General features: G+C 40.0%; 1 protein-coding gene across 9 annotated transcripts in view; it reads left to right on the plus strand.

The window, feature by feature from the left end:
• DMD (dystrophin) overlaps window positions 1–26,604 on the plus strand; it is a 1,152,080-nt gene that overhangs the window by 1,099,501 nt on the left and 25,975 nt on the right. For 8 of the 9 annotated variants that reach the window (XM_085049820.1, XM_085049818.1, XM_085049835.1 and 5 more), the window contains 7 exons: window positions 6,816–6,982; window positions 9,085–9,196; window positions 14,199–14,335; window positions 15,105–15,143; window positions 19,688–19,753; window positions 21,039–21,104; window positions 24,218–24,376. In XM_085049820.1, coding sequence (XP_084905946.1) covers window positions 6,816–6,982; window positions 9,085–9,196; window positions 14,199–14,335; window positions 15,105–15,143; window positions 19,688–19,753; window positions 21,039–21,104; window positions 24,218–24,376 — 746 coding nt within the window. The remainder of the gene's footprint in view (window positions 1–6,815; window positions 6,983–9,084; window positions 9,197–14,198; window positions 14,336–15,104; window positions 15,144–19,687; window positions 19,754–21,038; window positions 21,105–24,217; window positions 24,377–26,604) is intronic. The other variant, XM_085049832.1, reaches the window with a different exon arrangement.

Below are 26,604 nucleotides of genomic sequence, written 5' to 3' on the forward strand. Positions count from 1 at the left end.
AGGGGCTGCAATTCTGTGTGTTTATACTAGGAATAAAACAACAAAATAATACTGATGAAACATACCAAACCTGTTTTTTTTAAAGTAGGAACAAGACTTTTGGGGATGGTCCTGTGCAGGGCTGGGAGTTGGACTCGATGATTCTTGTGGGTCCCTTCCAACTCAACTTATTCTGTGATTTTGTGAATAAGTGTGTATTTGATTAAAACGAGTTAGCAACATTGTCATTAGAAGTGAAGACGCCAGCAGGCTGAACACTGTACCACATCCAGCTGCTGGCATTTCTAGGAACAGCCCAAGCACAGCTGGACACAACCTTTGGCATGCTCATAAATCAGAGCATCAGAAAACCTGAGTTTTCCTTCTCTTACCTGCACTGAAAAATAGGTTTTCTTCTTACCTGCAATGTCATCCTCTCTTTTTCCTCTGGGTGAAGGTTCATTTTAACTCTCAGACTGCAAGGGAAGTTTTCAGCCTGGGCTGCAGCAGAACAGATGATCTTCTAGGAGGGCCAGAAAGGGTGAGGGAGGCTCAGCTGATAAGGAGAAATGGAGGAGTAGGTGGGATGGAGTCCTTGGGAGAGGAGCAGAAATCCAAACATAAGGAAAGCCCTAATGCAGGTGAGGGAGAATGAATTAAGGAGTGGAAAAATAAGGATGATCCTTAGGGAATGAAAGTTAGAACAGCAGTAGGAATAATAGTGATGAGGAAAACACAGTGGGTAGAACGAGGCATGAAAAAAAGCAGCAGCCAGGAACCGAGATGGGGAAAGAAATAAGAACTTTCCTTGAGAAAGGGAGAAGGAGAACACAGAGATAGATACCCTTTTAGTGTAGTATAGTGAGCAGCAGGATCCACAGGCTGGAGGACAGCACAGAAGTGCTGTTGGGGGGAACATGGAGCAGCCCAGGAGACAGAGAGGCTGTAAAAGCTGGGCTGACAGGGAGTACTGCTGCTTCCAGCAGCCTCCTTTTACTGGAGTGAGATAATTAATTTTTTAAGAATGTTGTGGGGGTCCATAGTTTACATTACTGCATGGAAACTAATTTAAGTCTTTCTTTGTACATCCACGATGAGGAATGCTCTTTCTTTAGTTTTGGTTTTTTCTTTCCTTTCTTCTTCCTTCTTTCTGGTGATGATAAGCCAGCAATATAATTACAGTCATGTCAGTCGCAACAATTGTGTGCTTCAGAAATGGTTGTCCAAGCTCCCTTAGGTTAGGTGCCCTGGCAACGGCCTTGTCTGTCTGCACAGCAGCAGGAAAAAAGGGGATGTTTACTGTTCCCGGTGATAACAGGGGAAATCTCTCCTGCTTTTTGAAGAGTGAGTCCTTGGGAATGAGGTTTGGGGAGGGAGGAGCCCAGCCCTGCTGTTGGCAGCAGCCTTGCCTGCTGCAGACCTCTGCTCCTGAGAACTGGGTCCCCTTCTCCCTAGGCTGCTGCTCCAGTCCTGCTACTTCTCACTCCCCCAGCATTGACTTGAGCTTTCTGCAGTTTTCTTCATCTGTGGAAGGTGCTGGTGGTAGTTGTTGGGAGGAGAATGATATCATGGGACTCATCTTTCCTATTTGGGGCAGGGGTGTGTAATTTCTGCTTTGAGATTTTAAAGTAAAAATACTTTTAAGTTTAGAGAGCAAAGAGCTTAATCCAATGACCACTTGAAGACTGTGTAGTTCTGCTTAAGCTCAGAATGCATCAAAGCAATCTATAGATCCATGAAAAATTGAGTGAATTCAGTGTTGCTGCAGTGTGGAAGGACTTTCCTTTTAGTTCTGTGATGGGTACGTTTTTTAAGTAAACAGGATAGGGAAATGATATGGACTGAAGGACACACAGTTTTAATCACAGTGGAAAATTATTAATATGCTTTCCTCATACAATGTAAACAGGACCTAGGAATTCACATCACTGCCTTGGATGAGTTACTGTGACATTGGGACTTTGGAGAAATGTGATGAGATAGCAAAGTGCAGCTGAAATGAAAATGTCCCTTGCCATTTCTCAGTAAAATGTTGGATAGTTGGTTCTTTCTTATAAACTGCTTTAAGTATGCTTTCTTTCAAGGATACACTTAAATTAGAGTCCTTGATGTTAAAAACTAGAACAGATGAAGCTAAGGAGTAGTAAAATATGTGCAGTTAGCTCATACATGTATTTTAAACCTTGTTTTGCTTCACTTTGAGGAAGCAAAGCATTATAATATTCGGTGTTGTATAGTCTTCGTTACAAAATTTGTACTTGATCAATGGTAAGGCAAGATCAGCCTGCCTTCTAAAACCACAGAAGTGTGCCAAATCTGATGTATTTACTCAGGTAAATAAAATCCAAAGTAGAGCTGTTAGTCCTTTTAGGTGGTGTCTGAGTGTTACAAAGCCTGGGCCAGGACCCTGATAGTGACTTTGGCCTTAAATGCTGTGATTTGAATTGGTTGGACAGTTGTTTCTTGAGGCATTGTTTATTGCTTTTATTTTTTGAGCAGTTAGGAAATACCAGTACTGTGTACAAATAACTATATATAGTTATATCAAAATATAGTTATATGAAAATAACGTACAAGTGCAGTGTTACTGTTGAGGGACTTGATCTCTTTGAAGAGATTCAGGCAGCCCTTGTTTCTATTCATAGGATATTTCTTCTGCTTCTGGCTCTGACAAGAGAGAGCTGGCCAAAGGGAACTAGCAAATCCTTCCTCAAAATGCTGCGCTATAAATGTCATAAAACAGCAATTCTGGTTCTATTTCAGCAGGATTTTGCGAACCTGTGCCTGACTTTGGAGGTAGTCTTGAAGAGTCCTACAAGTGAGCTGCTTTCAAGAGCTATTTTAAAATGGTTTAGGGTATGGGGATCAGGAAGATGGCATTGCTCAAGTGTGGATGATACAAAACTACATTAATTCACTACTGGGTTCATGTTATTTTATTTTATTATTCTTTGCCGGAGCACTAGAAACATTGACTGGGGTAGTCAATGCAATCAAGTGTAAGACAAGGTTGAACAGGGTTAGGTCTGACTCTGGGGAGACAGGGTTGCTGTTACTGGATACTCTGCATTTTTAAACTTTAACAAGTCATAAGAATCCCATCCCTCTGTTTGGTTTGTCCAAAACAACATTTGCTAATGTGAAGCTTTCCACCCAGGGTGAAAAACATCATTATATTAACAATGCTAATTTATTTCCGGTCAATTTCCTACACTGCATATAAAGAGAATACAGCTAATCAGAAATGTTAACAGAAATTTCTGCTGTATTATCTGACTCAGTTGAAAAACATAGCACATTGTTCATTTAAAATCCCAACTGTATTTTAGAGCATATTTCCTATTATGGACGGATAAAGTTAATATAGTATAGGATATTTTTTCAACTACTTGCTGGAGGAAGAGGGAGGGAAGAACAAAAAACTCATCTCCCAAGTATTGCATAAAGATGTTAGCACCACCCAACTTCCTATTCCCCCATTGTTTCTGCTAAATAAATACTGAAAAACAGATGTCTGGAACATAATGAATTTGAACGTCCTCCATAACAAATTGTTACTTGTAAGCTGGAAAGGCCTTAATGAATTTTACTTTATGATTCACTCTGTTATTACCATAAAAATTGGGAGTTGCACAGAAATGTGTTCAAGAGAAGAACCATTAATATTCTTTACAGCTTGATCTTGTTGGTTCAGATATGAACTATATGAATTCAGCCTTTTTCCCGTATGTAAAATCTTCAGCTGCTGCCTTACCGGATTTAGAGATTATTAAAAAAATTGTAATAGCAGCTCGGGGAACAGTCAGGAACTGTCTGTCCTATACTGTCTGACCCTGACCAGCTTTTCTCCACGTGGCTTTAAATCTTCATGTAATATAATTCAGAACCAGTTCTGATACATTTTAATGCACCTAATCTCTCTGAGCACAGGTTTTGTGCAGCCGCCATACGGAGCTCTGGGTAGGCAGCTATTGGGACTGCTGGCAATTGACAGTGACTGCAAAATTAAAATAGATCTTTGGGTGTTACAGAAAGTCTTTCATTGCCGCAGCATTTTCCCTGCAAATTTAAAGCAGCTACGAGTGGAGAGCAGCGCTTTGAGCGGCTCATTCTTATTCTGACTGCAGCTTGCACTGCAGCATTTCCGTACACCTCATGTTTTTCTATTAGGAATGGTATATTAAAGAGATCCTCTCAATTTTTTTTTTTTTTGAGGCTTAGAGGTCCTCTGTATAGAAAGTGTAGTCTGCTAGACAGGGTAATGGTTTGCCAGTGTAGTTGCTGGCTGAAGCTGGATCCTTGAGTGAGCCGCAGAAAGCCTCCCCCCTGCCCCTTGAACTGCCCTGCCTTCTGGCTGGAAAATATACATGATCATATTTTATAAACATGCCTTGCACTTAGGAATTCTAGAATCAATTTAATTCAACTGAATTCACTGATATACTGTGACAGAAGGCAGTATTCACTGTTCTGAACAAATTCTGTTGCTAGTGTTGGCTGGACTTTATTGTGCTTTTGATTGTTTCTTTTTGTTTTGCAGGGGGGGTGGCTTTCTAAATTCTGTAGCTATGAGGAAAAAAACAGAGAAGAAGGGTTTAATACAAAAGTCTTCAGAAGTGTTTCAGTGTGTATTCCATTTAATACAATCCTTTAGTGAATATCAAATTGTACAGGACTTTATCTGAATAATTGTAGATATGCTTTGGTTTGGTATTTTTACCCCCAAAAAGGATATTTTTGACAATGCTGCAAGTCCATGTATATGGATCCCAGATGTAGTCATAGGAGTTATTAGATGGTTTCCCAAACTAGCATCTCAAGAAGGAAGCTCTGACCAAGAATCATTATTTCTAATGAACTGAAGTATTGCAACAGCATTTTAAGTCAATTTTAATGCAATGCATTATTCAGGGCATATTACAGCATTTGTATTCCACGTCTTTTTTGTGGGTTTCTTTCTAAGAGACTGTATTTTTCTTAGCCTGCAAGTATTGATCAGTTAATTTGTTTGTCAAGGTTATAAACAGTGTTAGATTTAAAAAAAAACAAAACAAAACTACAACTAACTGGATCTCTGTATAGCTCTCTCTCCTACAGACCAGTTATGATATTTTTTTCTTGAAATTCATTGCTAGCATTTTTAGTGGAATAAGGTCTTAGCTAGGTTATACTGAACTCAGATTTCATGAGAAACTGGAAAACTCACTGAGAGCAAGCATAAAAATCCCCAGCACTCAATCCCCTATTCATCTTGGTCCATGTACATGATACATTAATGCTTATTATTTATTTAAATGCTTCAAATAGGTTTGGAACCACAAAGGAAGACAGTCTGCCTTGTGAAGTTTAAAATATAAAAGACCGGCCCACTGAGAGCTGTGTTTGAAAGCCTAGAGAAAAGGGAAAACAGAGGATTTAAATGTATTCAGACCATAAATATGCTGTTGCTGTGGGTAGCATGGAAGGAAATGTCTCGAGGAATTGGAATTAGCATGTAGTGCTGGTTTAGAGAAACAGCAGGATTTTATCCCTCTTCATCACTTGGGCTGTTCCCTGTGCAGACATGTCCTGCCCTCTCCCGCCCTCCCCACCAGAGCCCCTCGAGGTTTCCACCTTACCCATCACCTTGCTTGCAGCACTGAAACCATCTCCCATGTTCCCACATAACCAGTTTTGTGCAGGCTTTGATATACCCTGCACAACGGAGAGCTGTTTCCTGTAAACACTGCCTCCATCATTCCACTGTTTTCCCTGAAATCCCTTTTGATGCTCCTTGCCTTTGTTCTGCACTGCTCTTAGCAGTGTCCAGCCTGCTGGTGCAGTGTGACCTCTACCCTTGCACAGACATCACTATTGTCTCCTGTTGCCTTCTGGTTTTGGTCTCTCTCTTTTCTTTTCCATACTGTGGGTACTCCGGGTAGGGATGATGTGTCATTTTTTGGGGTGCCTGGCACAATGGGAGTTGGCTCTGTGACTGAGCTGCCTTGAAGTTACCATGTAAGAGATACCTGAAATGTCACACTAGTTGATGGGATGGGATGGGATGGGATGGGATGGGATGGGATGGGATGGGATGGGATGGGATGGGATGGGAAGGGAAGGCAGCAGAGGAGTGGGTTTGCTGGAAAGTGTTCTTATGCTCTTCTGCTATTGGCAAAGAGATGAGTGTGGGATATAATGGAATATGAAAATCTTATTTTGTGGGACAGAACTGTATTGTGTTTGCAGTCAGTGATGGGAAATTTAGAGAAGATCTGGTGAGAAGAGGGCGTTTGAGGCTTTTAAAGAAGGCAGAGGGTTTACATGTTCAACAACAGGCTTAAAAGGGATTTGAATGATTTCCTTGCATGTGCATTATGAAGAAAGGTCAGTGTGATAATGAAGGATGTTAAGGAGAAAGGAATTTTGATCAAAAGACATGCAATTTTTAGGGCTTGGATAACAGTTTTTAGAATAGGTGAGAAGCAGTGCTATGCAGGCTCAGATAAGAGAGACAGGGAGTGTGAGATCAGGCATCAAAGGTGATCCTGTAAGTGGATGATTTTCTCTGTGACAAAGTACATAGTAGTGCTGTCTATTGTAATAGGAAATAAGAGAAAGAGATATTTGAAATATTAATAATAGTTTTCAGTTCCTGGCTTGAAGACGGGATCCTGGGGATTTTTTATTTTTATTTTATTTTATTTAATGAATAGTTGGACTGGGGGAAAAGCTGGAGTATATTCAGGGAAGAAGTGTGGAGTTGACAGGAAGCGAACCGCTTGAACTGTTAATTAGCTGGTGAGTAGATAGATCACTTGTGCTCAGCCCCTGTCATTTTTCCCCTTGTGTTGCAGGCCAACAACAAGCCAGAGATTGAAGCAGCCCTTTTCCTGGACTGGATGAGGCTGGAACCACAGTCCATGGTGTGGCTGCCTGTCCTGCACAGGGTGGCTGCTGCTGAGACCGCCAAGCACCAAGCCAAGTGTAACATCTGTAAGGAGTGCCCCATTATTGGATTCAGGTACAGACTCATTCCTTGCAGCCATGTGTGCTCCTGCTTGGTGGATCAAGAGCTCTGCCTGATTCCAGGCGAATCAGGAGCTTCATTTTATATGCCTTTTGTTCTTGGAAGAAATATTTGTGATGGGGACATGAGGGAGGAGTGGCACCTAGACTGGGTGCAGTGATGTGAGACTTAAGAGGACAATAATCATCTCTCAGTTAAGACTCGTCCCTGCCTCTGTTTCCCAGTCTTTCCATGCCTCAACCAAAGCATTGTTGGTTTGCACAACTAACACAATTTGTCTTACATTCAGTGTGTCCTATGCAGTTGCATTTTCTGAATTGGATCCTGCTGAATTGCTTTCTGTCATAGTATAAAGCAGGGAAGTGCCTTGAAAATTCTCAGGCATGTAAAAGCTACACGTGCATTTCTCAGCAAAAGAATGTTGGTGGAACATTAACCTGGAGTGGGGGAAATGTTGCTGGTCTATTTAAACATCTGGATTGACACCGTGGTTACTATGGCAATGAATAATCACTGTGTTGTAAAATGGCTTGTGTGTTGGTGTGCCTGTTGAGAAGCCACTTCAGGGCTAAGTAAATACTCACTTTCAATTATGCCTAGACTTGTTTTATCACTTTGCTTCGCAATAGCTGCTTTGTACAGTTTCTGCCCTTTCTGCACACAGTCTTCTTTACCGTTGGCACTTCTCCTTCTATGTTATCGTTTTGTTTACAAAGAGCTTTCTGTAATTTTGTTTCTAAAACCCAGATAGATAACAGCAGCAAGCGGTGGTACACAAAAAAGCCATCATTTTGCCGTAACCTGGGAGCATATGAATGTTGCTTTTATGCATGTAGTGGGGCAGTGCTTTCTGCTACAGTTTTACAGGCAGTGGGAAATAAGAGAAACAATGAACTATTTATTGCTTTGTTTTGAATCTGAGGCTGTGGCTCTAATCATCTAAATTCTTTTCCTTCTGCTTTTATTCCCCATGAATATCTTAACTGGGAAATGATAAATATTACTGAGGAAGAGCTGTGGATTGGATGCGAGTAATTCAACACATCCACAAAGTCTAATTTTCCCATTCCCAGATACAGTTTATGAACTACTGTATTACTTACACAGTTTTGTGTAAACCAGCCAAAGACAAGTAGGTGGAATTGAAAAATGCGGCCCTTGGAAAAATCAAAGGATGGCAAGTGAAGGGATAGTCTGTTGTAAGCACTGAGAGCTCGGGAAGCGGACACTGGAGCTCTGTGTTTGTGTCTAATTTTACTTGACTGATCTCATCTGTCTCTTAAATTTATATAACAAATCTATTATCATGATAGTAGAATCTGTCTGTCACAGATTTTTTTCTCTGTCTTTGCAAGTCATTGAAACCCTGTGTACACACTTGACAAAAAGATACTGTATTGGAAGGCTTTTAGAAAACTAATACTGTGCACCCAGTTCATGTAAAACAATGTTCTTTTGAGGTCGTTGTGGCTGAGCTGCTTCATGTATTTGGAACAAGACAACCCTTATGCCTCTGGCTCTTTCAACCACTTCAGCACAGCAGATACAACAGTTAGCTGCCTCATAGAGCTGATGAGATTAAATAATGGCCCAAAAGTGCATTTGGAGTTTTGCATGGATGGAATGCTCTACAGGAAAATTGTTTTTATAGAGGTGCTAGGAAGGACATGAGAGGGTTGCCTGAGTGACTTACTGAGAGGGCATTACTTTCCTGCATTTTCCTCCCTGAGGACATTCTGTTTTAGGAATCATGGTGAAGAGCAAAAGGTCTGAAGTTAGCGTTACAGAAATAAAAAGTGTTGTAGTGTCTTTCATATGTTAAAGGTGAGTGAATGTGTAGAAATCTTCACTGTTGCCCAATATTAGAAATGTTTTTTTGAAGATTGAGATCTTTGACAAATATCTGAGGCAGCAGTACCTCTCCCTCAGGGCAGAGGAGCATTGCTGGGCATTGCACACTGTGACATCTCACGGAAGAGAATTTACTAACACAGAAAACTTGATGGGCTGATATGAAGCAGTCACATACAAAGAAAGCTCTGTTGTATGTGACATGAAAAAATTTCATGATTTTTTTTTTTTTTATCCTCTTTTAGGTACAGAAGTTTAAAGCACTTTAACTATGACATCTGCCAAAGTTGCTTCTTCTCTGGCCGTGTTGCAAAAGGTCACAAAATGCACTATCCCATGGTGGAATACTGCACACCAGTAAGTAGCTGTTTTACTGACTCTTACTGTCCCTTCTTTCATAGAAAGGAAAATTTTCTTTTCCTATGTGCAAGGTAATGAAGCATTAGGACAGCTTTTCTTCCTTCCCCCATAATTAAATCTCGTTATATATACTATACATGGCAGCAATTTTTGGTACTTAGTCAAGGATACTCCAATGGTTTGAAGTAAATTGAAGTTCATTCTTTGCGCAATTCTGTGCTGTAATGTATTGTTGTGTGCTAATGACTTATTATTCCATGTTCACTGCCATAGCTCACTTTATGGACCCTGCTGGAAGCACCTGATTTGTGCAAATATTCATTCATATCTTAGGTCCCAAGGTTTTCTCCATATCAGTGTGTGATTTTAACTCCTTTCCTCAGCAAGTTGCCACTTCACTTGCTTTCCCCGACAGCACTACAGTTGCATTTTTAACTTTTTCACTATTTCGTAGTACCTTTGTATTGTATGATCACTTGATGATATAAAATGCCAGGGAAGTTATCAAGGTTGCAAGGTGGATTTCATTTCTGAAGGGTAGAAGGCAGGGTTCAGTGCAGGATGTTCAGCTGCAGTGGTGGTGTGGTGAGGGTCTTCACCCTTCTTTCACAGCTCCCAAAAAGATCATTTTTGCATAAACATTTCTTTCATACCTCACAGCTTGCAAAGGAAATTTCACATTTTTCTCTTAGAGTGCTCCTTTTTAGTCTCTCACAACCAGTGCAAAGGGGCATAAATTAGAGGCACTCTCAAGTTAAACTTCCACCATGTAGCAAGACTGAGCTTTCAGCTGCCTATGCTATTTGCTTGTGTTGGTCTTGAAGCAGTGCTCTCTGAAGCATTTCCTGGTGAGATAGGATGATTCCTAGTCTTTCATCTGCTGGTAGTCATAAATGGTGAAAATTAAGCATCAAAATTGTGATGCTAGCCTCGTAAAATTATGTGAACAGTCTTTACATTTTCATCCAAGCAACAAGGCATGGCCAAAATGAAGTAAAGACTTCATTTAGAGAATTCATTCACTTAGAGACCTGAAAAAGAGGGGGAAAAAATTATTCCCCTAAAATATTATAGTAGAGCAAGCCTAGAATTTCTGTTAGTTTTAACTTATGGATAGTTACTTGCATTATCTATCGACTTTTACCTTTCAATGTCACTATTTCATGGAAATCTCTGCAAGGGCAACCAATGCACATTTTGTGGCTCTTTGTGGGTATTAGTTGGCTGTGGTTTCCAGCGCTGTCCCCTAGGGATTGAGGTTGCTGGAAAGGTGATTTGCCTGAGCTGCTGCACAAATCAGAGGGAATTGCTGGCGCTGCTCGGGCAGGTCTGAGCAGACTTCTTCATTGCAGGCATTCCTAGAGCAGAATCTCATGATCTGAGTCGTAGGCAGGGTAAGTGAGTGACTGACCGACTGCCTGGGAGCCTTCCTTCCACCTGCAGCTGAACCCCTCCTTCCTGGATCGACTGCGGGTTTGCTTTGCACTTTACCCTTTATTATTCCTGCTAATAAACAACATGGGAGATTTGTGAATGGTGCACAGAGTGCACAAACCGGTATCTTCCAAATATTTTCTTACCCTTTTGTTGTGTTTTGAGGAAAGAGAAATAAAAAAGCATTACGAGACACACCCCCTGCCTGCAGCAACTCATTGCAACACTGCGTCAGCAGGTTTGTGTTCTCCCAGAAAAGAGATTGCTAAGAGGTGAGCATGGTGGTCAAGAGAAAACCTGCCACCACATCCAGATTGCTGGATCAGAATAAAGAGCCATTCACAGCCAGTACATTTTTCCCTGAACTCCAGCAACCCGTGCTAATGTGCCGTGCCTGGCTGCACAAGCAGCTAGTTGAATTAGAGAAGGATTAACTGGGGTGGAGGGGGAAGTGAATGTGACACACAGCAAGCCCCACTCTTCTTTGTGTTGCTGCTATTACAAAAGATTTACCCAAGTACTGGGGGGCTGAACATCCACTGAAGCTATCATGTCTCGTTTGTAATTGTTTCCTAAATGAATGAAAAAGGGTATGCAGGTGGCAGAGCATTTATCCATCTTCCTTCACACTAATCTCTCAGCTTAAAATGCATTTTGGCAGATGCGAGACATGCCTTCTTTGATAATGTCTTTGCAATAATTTGATGTGCACACTGAAGTGTTCTGATTTTATTCTTCCTCCCTGTTTTATTCTCTCTCCCTCTTAATATCAAGAAATTTTTCAGCACTGCACTTTTTGGTTCTGCTTAGGGGAGTTGTGAGAACTCATGCTAAATACCTGAGGGATGTGATAATTTTCCCTCTCTTGCAAAAGGTTGAGTCAGAATAAGGGCAAGGCAGTTTCCTACTTTTCATTTAGACAGAAAAATTGTAACAATTAAACCTGAAAGCAACACAACTCAATTTTTTGTTCAAAGAGATATGTCTTTTGAAGAGGTTTCAGACAAAGCATAGAAGATAACTTACAGACTGAGATGTAAATGCAGGATGATTTTTCTGTTGGGGTTTAATGAACAGTGACACACGAACATAAAAAACACCTTGTTGGAAGGAAGTGTGTCAAACTGATAGACCTGTTTACATCTAGGGTTTCCAGTCTGGGCTGAGGTCTGGAGGGGGTTTGGCAAAGCACTTTCTTAAACCAAACTGGGAAAAGTCTGCTGGTGGTAAAGTTATTCCTATGTGAATAAAAGGAACTATTTCTTAGGAAAAAGTTTGGTTTCAGAATAGTTCTGGAGCATACTCAACCCAGTTGCATATATGTGGCTTTGATTTAAGAGAGGTGGGATGCTGAAACTCCACTGTTTCTTCCTCTTAAACCAGTTCTGCTGGGAATTTGGGTCTGGATGATTTTACTCTGAAAACCATATGTAATAAAATATCTGTGGACTAAATCAGAAGGTTTGGCTGAAAATAGCCTCAGCTTATCATCTTGTCTGCATAATAATCACATTTTCTTTGCCTTTCTTGTGCTCCTTGAACATTTTTAAATGGCAGTTGGATGGTATGAGAGGTGTCTGATGCTTCTAGTTGCCACTGGAAGATCTGTTCTCTTCTTGGGATTTTTGTGGTACCAGCTAGATCAGGATGTTTCTGTGCAAACACAGCATTTTGCTGTTTGGTTGTCATGGAAAAGGTTCAGGGGAAACAGGGGGGAGAACAGTCCCAGGTAGGTAGAAGCAAAGAATATTTCATTGCTAATCACACCTGAAAAAAACAATTAATCTAAATTGCAGTCAAATGCAATAGAAAGCGTTCTCAGCATCAAAAATAGACAGGGCATTCATAAATGGTTATAAATGGCACAGGTGAAGAACTGGACAGAAAGCTGTGCTTAATCTATTTATAGCGAGATTAAATATTGAAAGTTTTTCTGTGTTTCCAGCTGATGTGCTTTGTGTGCTCTCTTGATGACAAGCTGGTTAGGAGCTCTGCTGGCAGACACTGCAGATAGAATTCAGCAGAGGGAATTCCCTCCTGTAGGGGGTAGGGGCACCTCAATAAATCTCCTTTCCAGAGTCCTCTGAGTGGTCTGGGCACACTTAAACCCTCCCTTCCCCAAATGTCTTTATTTCTGATGAATTAAGGAAGTGATACTTAATATTACCAAACATTATCTCAGTTTCTTGAAAATACAGATGCTGCTGTACTGGCTCATAAGTGCTGCTGTGTCACTTCTTTGCCAGTCATTGCTTACACTGAATTTTCCTGCCAGACAGACTGACCAGAAAGGGAGCCAAATTCTTACCAGCTTTAAGTGAAGCTTGTAGGTGTCATAAGTACAGGGATAATAGTTGCCTTTTCTGTTAATGCTTTTCAGACTTTCTGCAGAGAATTTTTCAGGGCATCCTTAATTTTTCTACCTTTTAAAAATCTGTGTTTAAGCAGCTCTGTGAAGGTTAGCTTGACTGATAGGTTTCAGCATGTCCTTCCCCTCTAAGCAGAAGGCATAGAACTCAGTAAAAATATCAGAAAGATTAACTTTTCCCTCATTTCTTCCCTTTAAATTAGAAACACTGGAGAAGCAATATTGTTATGTGGGTCAGGAGGAACTTAATTTACTGTAAAAGAGCAGTACTTCAGGGTCTAGTGTTTCTGCAAGGTTCAGAGAAGGGAGTGCAGCCTGACTAAGGTAATTGAAGTTTTACATTAGAATTCATCAGAAAATTGCTCAGTTCTTTGTCAGGCTCTCAATAAGCCTTGCATCTTCACAGCAGATATCCTTTAACTCTTGCTGACTCTTTCTGGTTTTTAGGACTCTAAATCTACATTTTACTCCTCTGCTGGTCTCTACAGCAGCAAGTGAAGCCTGCTGCAGGCCAGGGAGAAGAAGACTTCTTGCAAATTATTCTCTCCTCAGGGTATTGATCTTAAATGCCTGCTAGCTTCACATTGAACAGGTGCAGGGAGAAATAACTGATCTGAGAGCTTTCAGCAGCTCTCACCTGCTTTTTCTTTCCCTCTGATCAAAGTATTAATGGCACAGAAGTTTGACTAGGGAAACTGGAAAGCAGATGTTCCTGAGGAGTTCAATGAACTGACAAGTCCATGAGATGGATATGACAAGTGTGTGGTATGAGTTGGGATCCAGCCAGTGAAGATCCCAGCTGGACACATGGACTGGCTGTGTGTCCTCCACTACAGCCATTTTAATGCTGATCCAAAAGTAGGCAGACAGTCCCCTGCAGCCAGGTGAGGAAATGACAAGTTCTTGTCTAATTATTGCTTGTCTTCTTAAGATCATCTGATGTGAGGCATGAGCCTGTCAGGAGGTTTTGGAGCTTCTTCCCTTTCCCTCCTTCCCCCTCCCTAGCAGTGTCTCTGTGTAGTGCATTGTAAGGTGACAGTGATGGACAAATGAAATTTGTAGTTTCGGGGCTCAAGCCTTTTGCAGTTCTGCTTGGTGTGATCACAGCTCTTCCAAGTGACCCAGCGAAGGAAGAGGCAACTGAAAAACAGTAGCAACCTCATGAGAGATGATTTCATTGTGATTTGTGGCTTTCAGACAACTTCAGGAGAAGACGTCCGTGACTTTGCCAAGGTACTAAAAAACAAATTTCGAACAAAAAGATATTTTGCAAAGCACCCACGAATGGGCTACCTGCCTGTGCAAACTGTCTTGGAGGGAGACAACATGGAAACGTGAGTAGCTCTGAAGTACCTAAGCAGCAATTCATTTGGTACACTCTTTGAGCTCCCCAGCTGGTGCCAACTCCTTTCACTTCCTAAATGCATAAAGCCTCTTTATGTCTTTCATTTCTGTTTACCTCGGCTGGCAGGAAAACACAAGCTGGGCTTCCAGTTGCCATTGCCTTTATCTGCTTTCACCTGTCCTTATGCAGGAGCTTCAGCTTCAGTTAGCAAAAAAGAAAATACTCACGGTCTTACTGGCAGTCTTACTGACTTCTATGTTTGATGCACAATTTGGAGGCTAATGATACCTTCATTAAATTTTTATTTTCTTCCAAATGGGTATCTTTCCTTGGTTTTATTTTTTTAATTAGGCTGCCGTGTTTGCAAGCTTCCCAGATGATTTCTTCTTTTCTCAGCCTATAAATTTAATCCTGCTAAATGACTTTGATGTCTTCATGGAAAAAAAAGCAGTAATGATGCACATGGAGAAATCAATGACTTAACCCAGTTCCCTTTGGTTTTTTACAAATTTAATCAGTTGTTTAATGGCAATTGCACGCAGCTTGTTCTCGCTCTTTCTCTTTCTCTTTTCAAATTTTAGATTTCAAGGTTTTTTTCTCACTTTTTGGTTGATTGCTCTTCACAGCCATTCATGTTGGTCTGTTGGATTTCTGCTTTTTAGTTGTTGTGATTTTTTTTTTTTTAAACCTTTCTGTAATTATTTTGCTGCTGAGTTTCTTCTGCCTCTCTCTTCACCTCCTCATTTTTTGTCTTGCAGTCCTGTTACTCTGATCAACTTCTGGCCAGTAGATTCTGCGTGAGTACTTTTGCTGAAGTGTGCTGCTGCTGCTACTGCTGCTGCGCTCCCTCACTTTTTCTTTTTGTTTATTTCTTTGTTTAGTTTTACATGAGATCATTTCCTTCTTTCTTTATGATTATTTCCTTTGATGCACTCACTGAAGGAATGTTTTGATCCCAAATTAATAGAATGAGATAAATCCTGGAATTTCCAGCAGACATGGATTTTGTACTGTGTACTCTTTCTGGAGTATGTATTTTTCATGGAATTAACAGGGGTTTCGTGCAGACCTACTAATGCTTATCAAAGTTTGTCATTTCAAAGCCTGTGTTCCTGAATAAGTGTTGATCCCTCTGAATGTATACTAAATGCTTTTTGAAAGACAGAGATTGAACGTGATATGGATTTAATTCAGTTTGAGGAATGACACAGTTTTGCAGATAAAGCTGTACTTTGGTTTTATGTGCAACCGTGCACACTCGAGTGCCCCAGTTAATCCAGAGCTCACTGGGTATTTATTTTATTACAGTCTTTTAGATACATTCAGATTTGTGAAGGCAGGTTGAAATGGGGAAATGTTTACTGTATTTTTTCAGGTGTTAAAAAAGCAGGGGTTTTCAGCTGTGAAATATATTTTCATTCTTGCACCACTCCAGCACATGCATTGTCTTACTGTTGTAGTAATAGCATAAACTAAAAATAGATATATATTTACCATTGTGGCATTTGCTACTTCTGGTGTTACACAGATGCTTCTAGAATAATGTTAAATAAGGATTAATTTTAATTCACATATTGATAACTAATGAGAACCTAATAGATTTTTTTATATTTCTATATGGTGAAATGTATATGGCTTACGCCTCCACTGAATTTTTTGTAGAATAAACAAGAGTGAAATATATACATTGGAATATTGATTTATAATTTTCATTGGGAGCACAAACCATTGGGAAGCCAAGACAAGTGCTCTACCTCTAGGAAATTTAGGCAACCGAGAAGCACATCTAATACTGCAAACTTCATATGGCTGAGAACTCACCCACAGAGAATGCCAGAAGTCTGGAGCCAGACTGAAATAGAGGGGCTCTGAGCTTTAGGATGCACGTTTATAAATGCAACTATGGATCTAGATTTCTTATATTTCAGAACAATTGCAAAGTTAAAAGTAACATTAAAAGAAAGCTTGGATCATAGGGAATACCACTGCAGTGTCTGACACAATGTGAAATTATGTTGTCATAACATGGTTAATTCTAGTTGCTTACAGTGATAACATCGTGGTGTGCCTACACCAATAGCTTCACACCAAAGGTTTGCTGTTATGTACTACAGGGAGTTTAACTCACATGTAATACTTAAGAAAACTGGAGAAATACTGAGGAGCAGGATTTGTACAGAGAGGTTGCACTTTTTGTCAGGCTAACTCAAGTGTCTTCTGGAGCACAATCCTTTCATCTGGTCTGACAAGGAAGCAGAAAAATAAGAAATTAATAATGGACGGAAAGAATTGCCCTTCATTTGGTTCTGCTAACTTCATTTCTTTCCTTCATGCTATAGCACTTGACCTGCAATTCAAGTTACTGAGCTACCCAGGTTTAAAGCTGTTTCTCAGTTACAGGGTGATTCCAGGTTCAGCAGACAAACCAGTTGTCATAAAACTTCCCTGTGTTTTCTACACTCATACCTTTTTCTGGTGCTCTCGTGCCAGTTTTCTGGTTTTCCTTGAAGTGCCTGAGAAAAGCATCACCAGAGCAGCACTCAGCAATGCCAGTGCTATTCTGACACCAACATGTGGTATACATGGAACTGTTTATAAATAGCTGATTCCATTTTTTTTTTTTTGTTGGAAGTTAATGGTTCTCACTGCTTATTATCCAGGATTTTGCCCAGATACTCTGCTTGCCAGGCATTAAAGGGACAGTTCACGAGTTGTGAGAATTTGTGTCTTTTTACTTGAACTGTGATGATACAATGATACAAATAGAATTTACTTGTTTCTACACTTCCAGGAAGCATCAGCTAAAATGCTGAACAAAGAAAAGTACCCTTGTCCTGCCAGCCAGGTCTCCAGGGGTGCAGGGAATTGCAGGAAAGTGGTGTTTGCCACTTGGTCACCACTTGACTTGACTATAATTCCCAGGCTGCTCCTGCAGACCCCACCTTGAGCAAGGCAGCTGTGGAGCCCTTGTAAAAGGGGTTGTTATCTTGGCCAAATATTGGCTGTGTCAGTCAGCCTTCTTGCTGACTGTTTGAGCTGATTAGGTGTGTTGGCTGTGTGTGCTCAGAAAGGAAGGACTGGGAGCTCTAGCACAGGTGGTCACTTAAGAGTGTGTAAGGTGCAGCACAGCCATTCTTAAGTTTGCTCAGAGACTGGCAAAAGTACCTCTGAGAAGCTGAGTTCAACACAGAGCAATGCTTCTCTTGCAGGTTTGCTTTCTTAAGCAAACTTCTAAAAAGCTGTTTGAGAAATATCTCCATTGCAGTATGTTCTGAAGGAGAGATAAACCTGAAATTGTAGCCTCACACCCTGCTTGCAGCTGGCAGAGAGAATCAGCTCCAGTAGGTTACACAGCACTGCATTGTCTTTTAAAATATAGATATAATGTATATATTACACAACTTGATCACTTTTGGAGTTGAAGCATGGTTTCAAGGCAGCAAGGATATGTTCATGCAGTCAGGCCTGATTTTTTGCCATGCACTACTGTGAAAAGAGACATCTCTCCATTGCCCAGTAGGTCCCAACCAAGTGCTGACCCTTCTTTTGTACTGGTACAAATACACATGCAGTGCCAGGGTGAGGGGCATTAAGTGAATGATCCAGCTCAAAATTAAAATTACTTTTAACACATATTTCCTAGTCTGCGCAGAGTATTAGCATCAACATTTGTGTGTGTGTTGAAAACAAGACTGCTTCTTGCATTGATGGTACCAGTTAAGACCAGCTTAACATCTGATGTATGACAAAAAATAGAAAAATTAGGGTAACTTCAGTTTATCAGAAAACCATCATTATCTTGCTCCGTGATCCACTGCTCTAAAGAAATTGCATCCTTTTTCCCTTCCTTCCCTGCACTGTGCACATTCTTACACAGAGTAGGATATCAAGTCACAGAGAAGCAATTGCCCATCCACTGAATCTCTGCTGCACTGAGGAACTCTGTGACCTGAGTATTTATCCTCTAGTGTGCTGTGGTAATGCTTGAACATGTGATGAGTAAAAGTAGAGGCCAAAGCTCATTTCAGACAAAATGAGATTTGTTATACTTGGCTGTAATGTCTTAAAGAGGAAAAACTTCACTGTTCTGTGAGAAGAGATATAAATGATGACAATTTTGTGTATCCAGCATACAACTCTATGAATTCAGAAGGTCCCTAATCTAGAGCTCTTTGGAGGCTGATTAGAAACCTCGAAGCTGACAGGTCTAGTAGATTTACAGCAGGATTGTCAAACTCCTAACATGGGAATGTTATAAACCAGAAGATTATTGCAGTTATGGTTTATAACCAGCAAATACAAAACCTGCCTGCTTGTGCAATGCAGTGCAATCACTTTTGGGCAGTCCCAGCCTGAACCACAGTATCCAGCAATTTAAAATGGGGAGAAACTCCTTCCTCAGGCAGGAGTTCCAGAAGGAGAGTCGGCAGAGGTGGAATAAAGGGCAGTTGAAATTTAGCAAAAATATGAAATTGCCATACAATTTCGGAAGCTGCATCACTTTTTGTAAGCCTGGCACCTCCCAATACATGCAGATTGGCCAAATCCCACATGGCAGCAACGGAATTTTTGGCAGCAAAGGGATCTGAGCTGCAAGGGCAACATAATTTAATGCTGATGTTTTCCAGAGCTGAGGCTGTAAGAATCAATACTCTAACTGATGAGAAAAGTCCCATGAATTGTTTTCATCATCAAAAAACTGAAGAGGACCTCATGCTATCTGTCAGGCAGAAAACCCAACATAATTGACGTTGTCCCCCTATATAACACTGATCTACAGTTGAGATTGCAACTCTTGAAAGACACTAGGCAAAACCATCAGTGTCTGCAGTGTGTTATTAAAGGCTCGTTTCAGACATTTTATGCTTCTTGTATTTATTTCTAGCTGCTCATGGAGTAATCCTTACAGGCTCTTTTAAGTGGGATGTGCTGGAAGCAGGCACTGGAGCAGGGTGGGAGGCAGAGGAGAGGTTCCCAGCAGGACTTTGGCAGCTGGTGCAGGGCTGCATGTGAAGCAGAAATGCCGATGAAGGAGGCAGGTGTGAAGGGAAAACCAGGGTGAAAACTCTTCTGTAAATCCTTTGGAAAAGGCTTCTTCAGGAGGTGGTGTGAAGAAGAGTCATGGCAACAGACGGATTGCAAATGGTCAAAATCCCCAGTGTGGCACCACAAAACTTTGCACCGATGGCTTGAGGAGGCACAGACAGCGCCTGGAGTTCTAACATGCTTTTTATCAAACATGGCATAAGGCATAGAGATGTGAGGGTATAGGCATAGCTAAGTGTTTTTTTACTTTTAAAGGGGTATTGTTTGTGATTAATCAGTGTTTTCTGCCTTATAGGCCTGCCTCGTCCCCTCAGCTCTCACACGATGATACTCATTCACGCATTGAACATTATGCTAGCAGGTATGAGACCAGCTGGACGTTAGGCAGATCTTTCTCTAAAACTACTTTAAAAAGATAAAAACAAGAGCTAGAGGCTACCTGAGAACTTCTTAAAGAAACAGAATTTGGGGTTTTGCTTTCCAGGCTCTGGGATGCAAGAGCATCATCTGTGGTTGCTGATAACCAGCCTGTCCTAACTTGCATGCCAGAGCACCTTTGTGGTCAGAATTGGCCTTTAGGTCCTGTGGGGTCCTCTTTAAGCTGTGCACTCAGTTGCTGATATTTTAATAGGACCTGTAGTGATAGGACAAGAGGTAATGTTTTAAACTAGAAGAGAGCTGATTCAGACTAGGTATAAGGAAGGAATTTTTGCGATTAGGGTGTTGAAGCACTAGGAGCAGGTTGCCCAGAGAGGTGGTGGATGTCCCATCCCTGAAAACACTTAAGGTCAGACTGGATGGGGCTCTGAGCCACCTGGTCTAGTTGAAGATGTCCCTGCTTAGTGCAGGGGCATTGGACTGGAGACCTTTAAAAAGTCTCTGCCAACCCAAACCTTTCTATGATTCTACATAGGGTTTTGGTTTTGGTATGGACCCTGGTGTAATAGTACAAATAAGAAGAGCAGAAACCTCCAAACTCTTATCTGAATGTCAGGTGTCATATTAATTCACCTCATGAAATACCACAAACAGGATTTTTCCTTGAATTGGAGGATTTAATTAGTGGTATATCAGTGCTTTAGGTCAATTCTCTGCTTTCATACTGCTCTTAAGAATCAAAAAGTGGCTTAATTGCACAAATACGAAATTTCACAAGTTACTAAATTTTCAAGGGTTGAGGTAATGAAGAATAGTTATTCTGGCCTCTTTCACTCCTGCAATATCACTTGATCAGGAGAGGTGTTTCTGAATTATGCAGGACATTTAGGAGGGGCTGAGTGTGAAAACTAATGAGAAATGACTGATCCTTGCAGTTTTTACGATGACATTGCCAGGTACAAAGCAATTTGTGTAATCCCCTGGCATCTTAAGGCTTTTCTTTGATTAATTAATCAAGAGAAGTTGGAATATAACCTCAGAGAAAGGGTTGAAAACTTAGAAGTGAGTTTAGCCAGGCCATTGTAACAAACAGTCTTTTGTGATAGCTTATTGCAAAACCTTTTGGTAATCAACAGCGAGTGTAAATTAATTTGAGTTTCAAATTCATCAAAAACATCGCGCTCCTTAATTCTTTCCAGAATGTTAGAACAATCAGGGTTTCTGAAAAACATAATTGGTTTAAATAAGTCATGTTTCTTTTTCCACAGGCTAGCAGAAATGGAGAACACCAATGGTTCTTACCTAAATGACAGCATTTCACCTAATGAGAGCATGTAAGTAGGCTGTTTTCATGGGTTTTGACATGTATTTTCTTGGGAAGGTTAATAACTTGTAATGAAATTTTGTAGTGCTGAATTTGCAGGGCCATGTACCTCATCTGGTTCAATTTAATGATGTCCTCCTGTCCTTTCAATTTGTATCATAGTGTCTGAATTTATAGCTTAATACCAAATCTATACAACAAATAGTTGATACCTTCAAAATTAAAACTACTAATTTATTTCCAAAAATTACTGATTTATTCAGCAGATAATTTCCACATTCAAAAAAATTAATTCAAATCATCTGATGAGTTTTAAGGACAAAGATACAAAAAGCCCCTTCTATCTGTACTGCAGGCTTAGCCATGGTTAAATTGGTGCAAGCTAGAAAATGTTGGTGTGGGCAGTATCATTTACAACATAAGTGAGGCTAAGCAGAAATCTTCAGTCTACAATTACCTGAAATTCATTGCAAGTGTAAGCCAGGAAGGACTGATCTTCACAGTGAAATATTAGCAGTAGTAAACTGTAAGTTGGACATATCACTGACAAGCATTCATTGTATTACTTTAAATGTAAAGTTATAAATAAAAGTTCTCATCTTTAAGTAGTTAAATCTAATGTGACACTGAGACCCGTTTGTGGTTCTCCTTTGATGATATTCTTGATGTTTTTTATTCTCTGAATGGAAGGACACAGAACTAGGAAACTAACTGTGAGTAATATTTCTGAAGAAACATTACAGCACAGAAGTAACTGCATCATGGGTGTGTTTGAAAATTCGATTTTGGTTCATTAACTGTGTAGGAGAAGCCATAGCATGGATTCTAAATCAATCAGATACGAAAACCCCAACTTCTCTAAAAGTTTTTATCTATTCTACATGATGTCATCCTTATCACAGTTTAAGAGGTGGATGTTTTTGACGATTCAGACAGAATCTAAATTTGTAGCATTCTTTAAAAACACAAATCTGGCGAGTTTTCATTCCCTTAAATTGAGATCCAAATCATTAGCATTTTATGAGGTTGATTCTGAGCCTGTGTGATTCTGAGATGTTCTTGGATAGTGATAAGGCTTATTCTTAGTTTCAAAATAGTTTCCCTTTTGACTTCGTAGGATTGTTGCCTGCCAGCTTTGAAAGGGAATCCCTTGTAGAACCAAATACATTGTTTTAATATATTGGCTCAAAAGGGAGAAAGTTAACACCTCAAAACTAATATCTATATGCAATGTCATTATAGTTTCATGCAGTCAATGAAAACTTTGTTTCCAAGTTGTAGGTTAATTCTGTATTGTTATGGATAATAGTAATGCTATAATAGATGGAATTTTGTGTTGTCCCACTGAAATATTTTAATGTCCTTGTCACACAAATCATGCATACGCAGTATCTCTTGTATTACACTTTTGTCTTATTGTTCAGTTCATTCTTTGATTAATTAGAAGTTGTACTGGCATGATTCAGTTAATAAGTTAACCAATGACTATCCAGTTCATTACTCAATTTGTACTATTAAAATGAGAATACATCTGTGCGTTTTGAATTTTGGAAGAAATATTATTCACATAGATATAAATTGCAGCAAAATCAAAGCTTACAATGAATTCACAACTGTAATTACTTCGGTTTTGCTTGTCAGATTATGGTTATTTGTTATTCTTCCAGGGTTTCACCCAGGGTTTCAGAGTGGCTAATCAGGGCAGGTGGAGTGATAGATGGAGACAAGGAAGGAGGGAAATAAAAACACAGCACATATATATTTTTTATATATGTCACAAAACATTTCAATATGTAGTGTCACTGCAATGATGTATGAAATATCTGTGCAGGCTGAAAATCACACAAAAAGAGTCTGCTTGTAAAGTGACATTACTCTGCAATAGTTATGTCACTTGTTCACTGTTAATTCACTTAAGATCCGTAAGAATATTTATAAATGCAAAGCAGTGGTTTGAAGGAAATCACAGTTGAAGTGCTTCATGAAAAGTATGAATTTAGGAACTGGCAAGCGTTTCCTTTTGTGAAAAATTAATACTTTTCTTTTATGAACTAATGTTAATGTGCTCTACATTGCTTTGGCACTCCTGCAGTCATAAAATGGCATCATTAACATTTTCAGGAACAAAATGGAAACAAGGAAAATTATAATTTTTGTACAATAACAGCTGTTCAAAATGCCTGTTAAAGTCTGGTTTAGAATCATAACAGAAAAAGTCCTAGACTGACGAGACTGAGTTCTTTTGTTATGTGAGATCTCCAACAGCAGTGTCATTTTTAAAGACCCTGTCTTATGGTGTGAAGGGAAACCTCTCATGGTTTCTCAGTTACTGCTGGTAAGTTGCATTGCTTAGGGCTTGGATGCATCTTCTTAGCACCTAAACCACACCTAAAACAATCCATGTAGTTTTGGGAGGTGATTGAGGTCTTCAGAATTGTATTTCCTTTTCTCTTCCAGAGATATTTCTGTTTCAGATGCCAGACAGCTTCAGGGGCAATAGAAATAAAGAAGGAGATCATAAGTATTAAAGAGAATGTGTTTGTATTCTGACAGGGTATGTCACTTCTAAATTTAAAAAAAGCCCACCTGAGTCAAAAATAACATACTTTCATTATATTAGTTCAGGGGTTTTGGTGGGTTTTTTTTGTTTACCTCATTTGGAATTTTATAGAGAAAAGAGGATAAATAAAGCACACACTTATTACATAAGGAGAGTTTGTAGGTACAAAAATAAATGCATTGCCCTTGCTTGACTGACCCTTCCACAATGCAGATCAGGCAGCATAAGATTGCTGGTTTTTTTTTCCCAAGAAAATTCCTAATTGAAGTTTGTCACAAGGGGAAAGCTGAGGCTGTCAGCTGTTGCAAAACTTGGCTTTACCTATCTGAGAAGTAGAGAAGGGAGGGGAGGTAATCTCTGCAGAGAAGGAAAATTAGCAGAAACTCAGTGAAACAGGTCAGCAGATTTTGCTTTAAGGTGCATTTCTCTGCTGATGGTTACAAAGAGTTCAGCAAATCTCTTTGTAAGAAATGAGAGACTGGGAGTGAATCATCTCCTCATATTCACTGTGAAGTTAAGAGGAAGGAAGGGAACAGCCTGTTTTGTCCTCCTGTGTTTTCCAGCGATGATGAGCACTTGTTAATCCAGCACTACTGCCAAAGTCTGAACCAGGAGTCCCCCCTGAGCCAGCCCCGAAGCCCTGCCCAGATCCTCATTTCTCTGGAGAGTGAGGAAAGGGGGGAACTGGAGAGAATCCTCGCAGACCTGGAGGAGGAAAACAGGTGGGTTATACCATCAGCTGCTGAATTTGTTGTAAAAAGTCTGCAAAATAATTATACTGTACAGTTAGATGGAATTCACTTCGGTAAAATTGTTAGGGATAAAATGAGTTATAAAGCTGCAGTTTCTTCTGACAAATAATTTCATAGTGGGTAAAAGCTGGGTCCACGTTTCTTTCTCATTTTTTGGCAACAATTGTTGCCATTTCTTTAGTCTTTCAATACAAAGTATCATTTACCACTTCTAATTTCAAATTTAATTGATGTTGTCTTCATTAATCACCATAAAAAATCCCCAGCTGGATACTTGTGGCATCACAACACTGCAGTCCTCTGTACACAGTAGTCTGGAATCTTTGGCCATCAGCACAAAAACCAGGAGACCTTGACTCTGGACTATTTGTAATTGTAACTGCGAACCACCAGTTCAGAAAAATGATATAAATCATTTTTCTACCAAAAAAACATGGGTTTTGTTTGTTTTCTACTATCTTCAGCTTTTATGGTACAGTCTGTTGGCATTTTCATGCTCCTATTTTTTCTTGCTTCTGTTAGGGCTAGGTACTTCTGCCTACATTGAGGGTTTAATGCACTAATCATTTACCTTAGGCATGTCAAGGAAATAATGCAGGACTTGGCAGTGTCATAGATCTTCTCTGCATGTGTAAGTCTTTTTTGGATGGTGCTAATCAATTACAGTGGCTCCATCACAGACTTTTTATCAAGAGGATTTGGGAGAATGTAGGAGATTGTAGGCATCAAGAATGAGGAAAATGTTTCACACAGAAAGCTGTAGTAAACAAAGCTCTTCCTCGCTGAACAGCAGGGAGGTTTTGTTTGAAACAAACCACAAACTTCCTGCTATATAGCACATGAAGCCCAGGTACTTTACAAAGTGGATTAAAATCAGTATTTTGAAACAAGACAGCATACTTTGCGTGTTCAGGACTGTAGCTAAGAAACATCTAGTAACTAGTACACTGCATATGATGATAGGTTAGTTTTCAGGAGATAGATTTTTTTTTAAACAGAGTAAGTAGTGAATCGTGGAAGAAGGAAAAAAATTATAGTGCTTTTCTCTCTGTATACAAAAGCTGCCTAGCAGAAAGGAGGGTGGCTTTTCAAGCAGACTAGTTTTATATTAGTAACATAGCATGTGAAAACTAGTGTAACATAGAGCTAGATAGCTAAATAAGCTGAAAAGCCCTTTGAGAGTTTGCACCTTAAATTTCTGCATGGGCTTTATTTAATTTAGCAATTACTGATGAGGGATGGTAAAAGATGTCTGGCAGGAATTACACCTTAGAAATACCTGGTTTGAAGTTTGCCAGTCCTGGATTAAACTAGAGCTGTAGACTGTAAGCTTGTTTTTTTCATTTGTACTACCAGAGGCACAGTTATGGATGGGATGCCACCAGAGGCAGCCTCACCTTTTGTGCATGCTTTGGGTCTAGACACAGCAGGGACAGAGAGCTCTGTCTCAGCATGGAGGTCACACTCCTCTGATTTTCATTGATTATGACAAAATCATGACTTTTGTCTCTGCAAACTGCTGTAAATAACTTGCATGTTAAATGTAAGGTAGCTGCTGAAAAGTGAACAAGTTCATGTTGTCCTGGTTGCTTGTCACAGCCAGATAACCATGATTTTATGGATGAAACATTTGACTCCTGTTTAGAAAAATAAGCTATTCAGACAAGGTCAGTCAGGAGCCATTCATATAACTTACCTACTTCTAAAAACAGTCTTGTCCCTTTAGATTTCTATCTTCTTGTCGTTCTCCTCCGTCAAGTTTGTGCAAACCCTTTTTGGCTGTTGCCAAAGGTAATCAGCAACTTGACGCCTAATTCCTTGTGTGAAGCTGGTTCCAGTTGGTGAACACATCTTCCTTCCCATGCAGATCCTAAAATGCCCTCCATTTAAACTTTTGTTACTGCCTCAGGATGAAGACATTCCTTTGTTCCCAGGGTGCATCTCCTTGCCGGTGCTGAGCTGGATGTGGTGCACAAATCGTCCTTTCCTGCCCATGTTGACATAACTCCTGTTGCATACATTTGTGATACCTTTTGATAACTCAGGTCTGGCTCTCTCTGCTGTACCTTGTGCACTTTTATAGTAAGAGTGAGGACATGCAGTCACTTCTCAGCAGCTGCCAGGAAAGCAGCCACAACTACCAAGAAGAAGCAGTGCTGTGATATTGGGAGCACCTCATTGTCATTTCTCTTTCTCTT

The sequence above is a fragment of the Lichenostomus cassidix genome, chromosome 1 (assembly GCF_008360975.1).
Source record: "Lichenostomus cassidix isolate B80296 chromosome 1, HeHo_3.0, whole genome shotgun sequence".
NCBI classification, from domain to species: Eukaryota; Metazoa; Chordata; class Aves; order Passeriformes; family Meliphagidae; genus Lichenostomus; species Lichenostomus cassidix.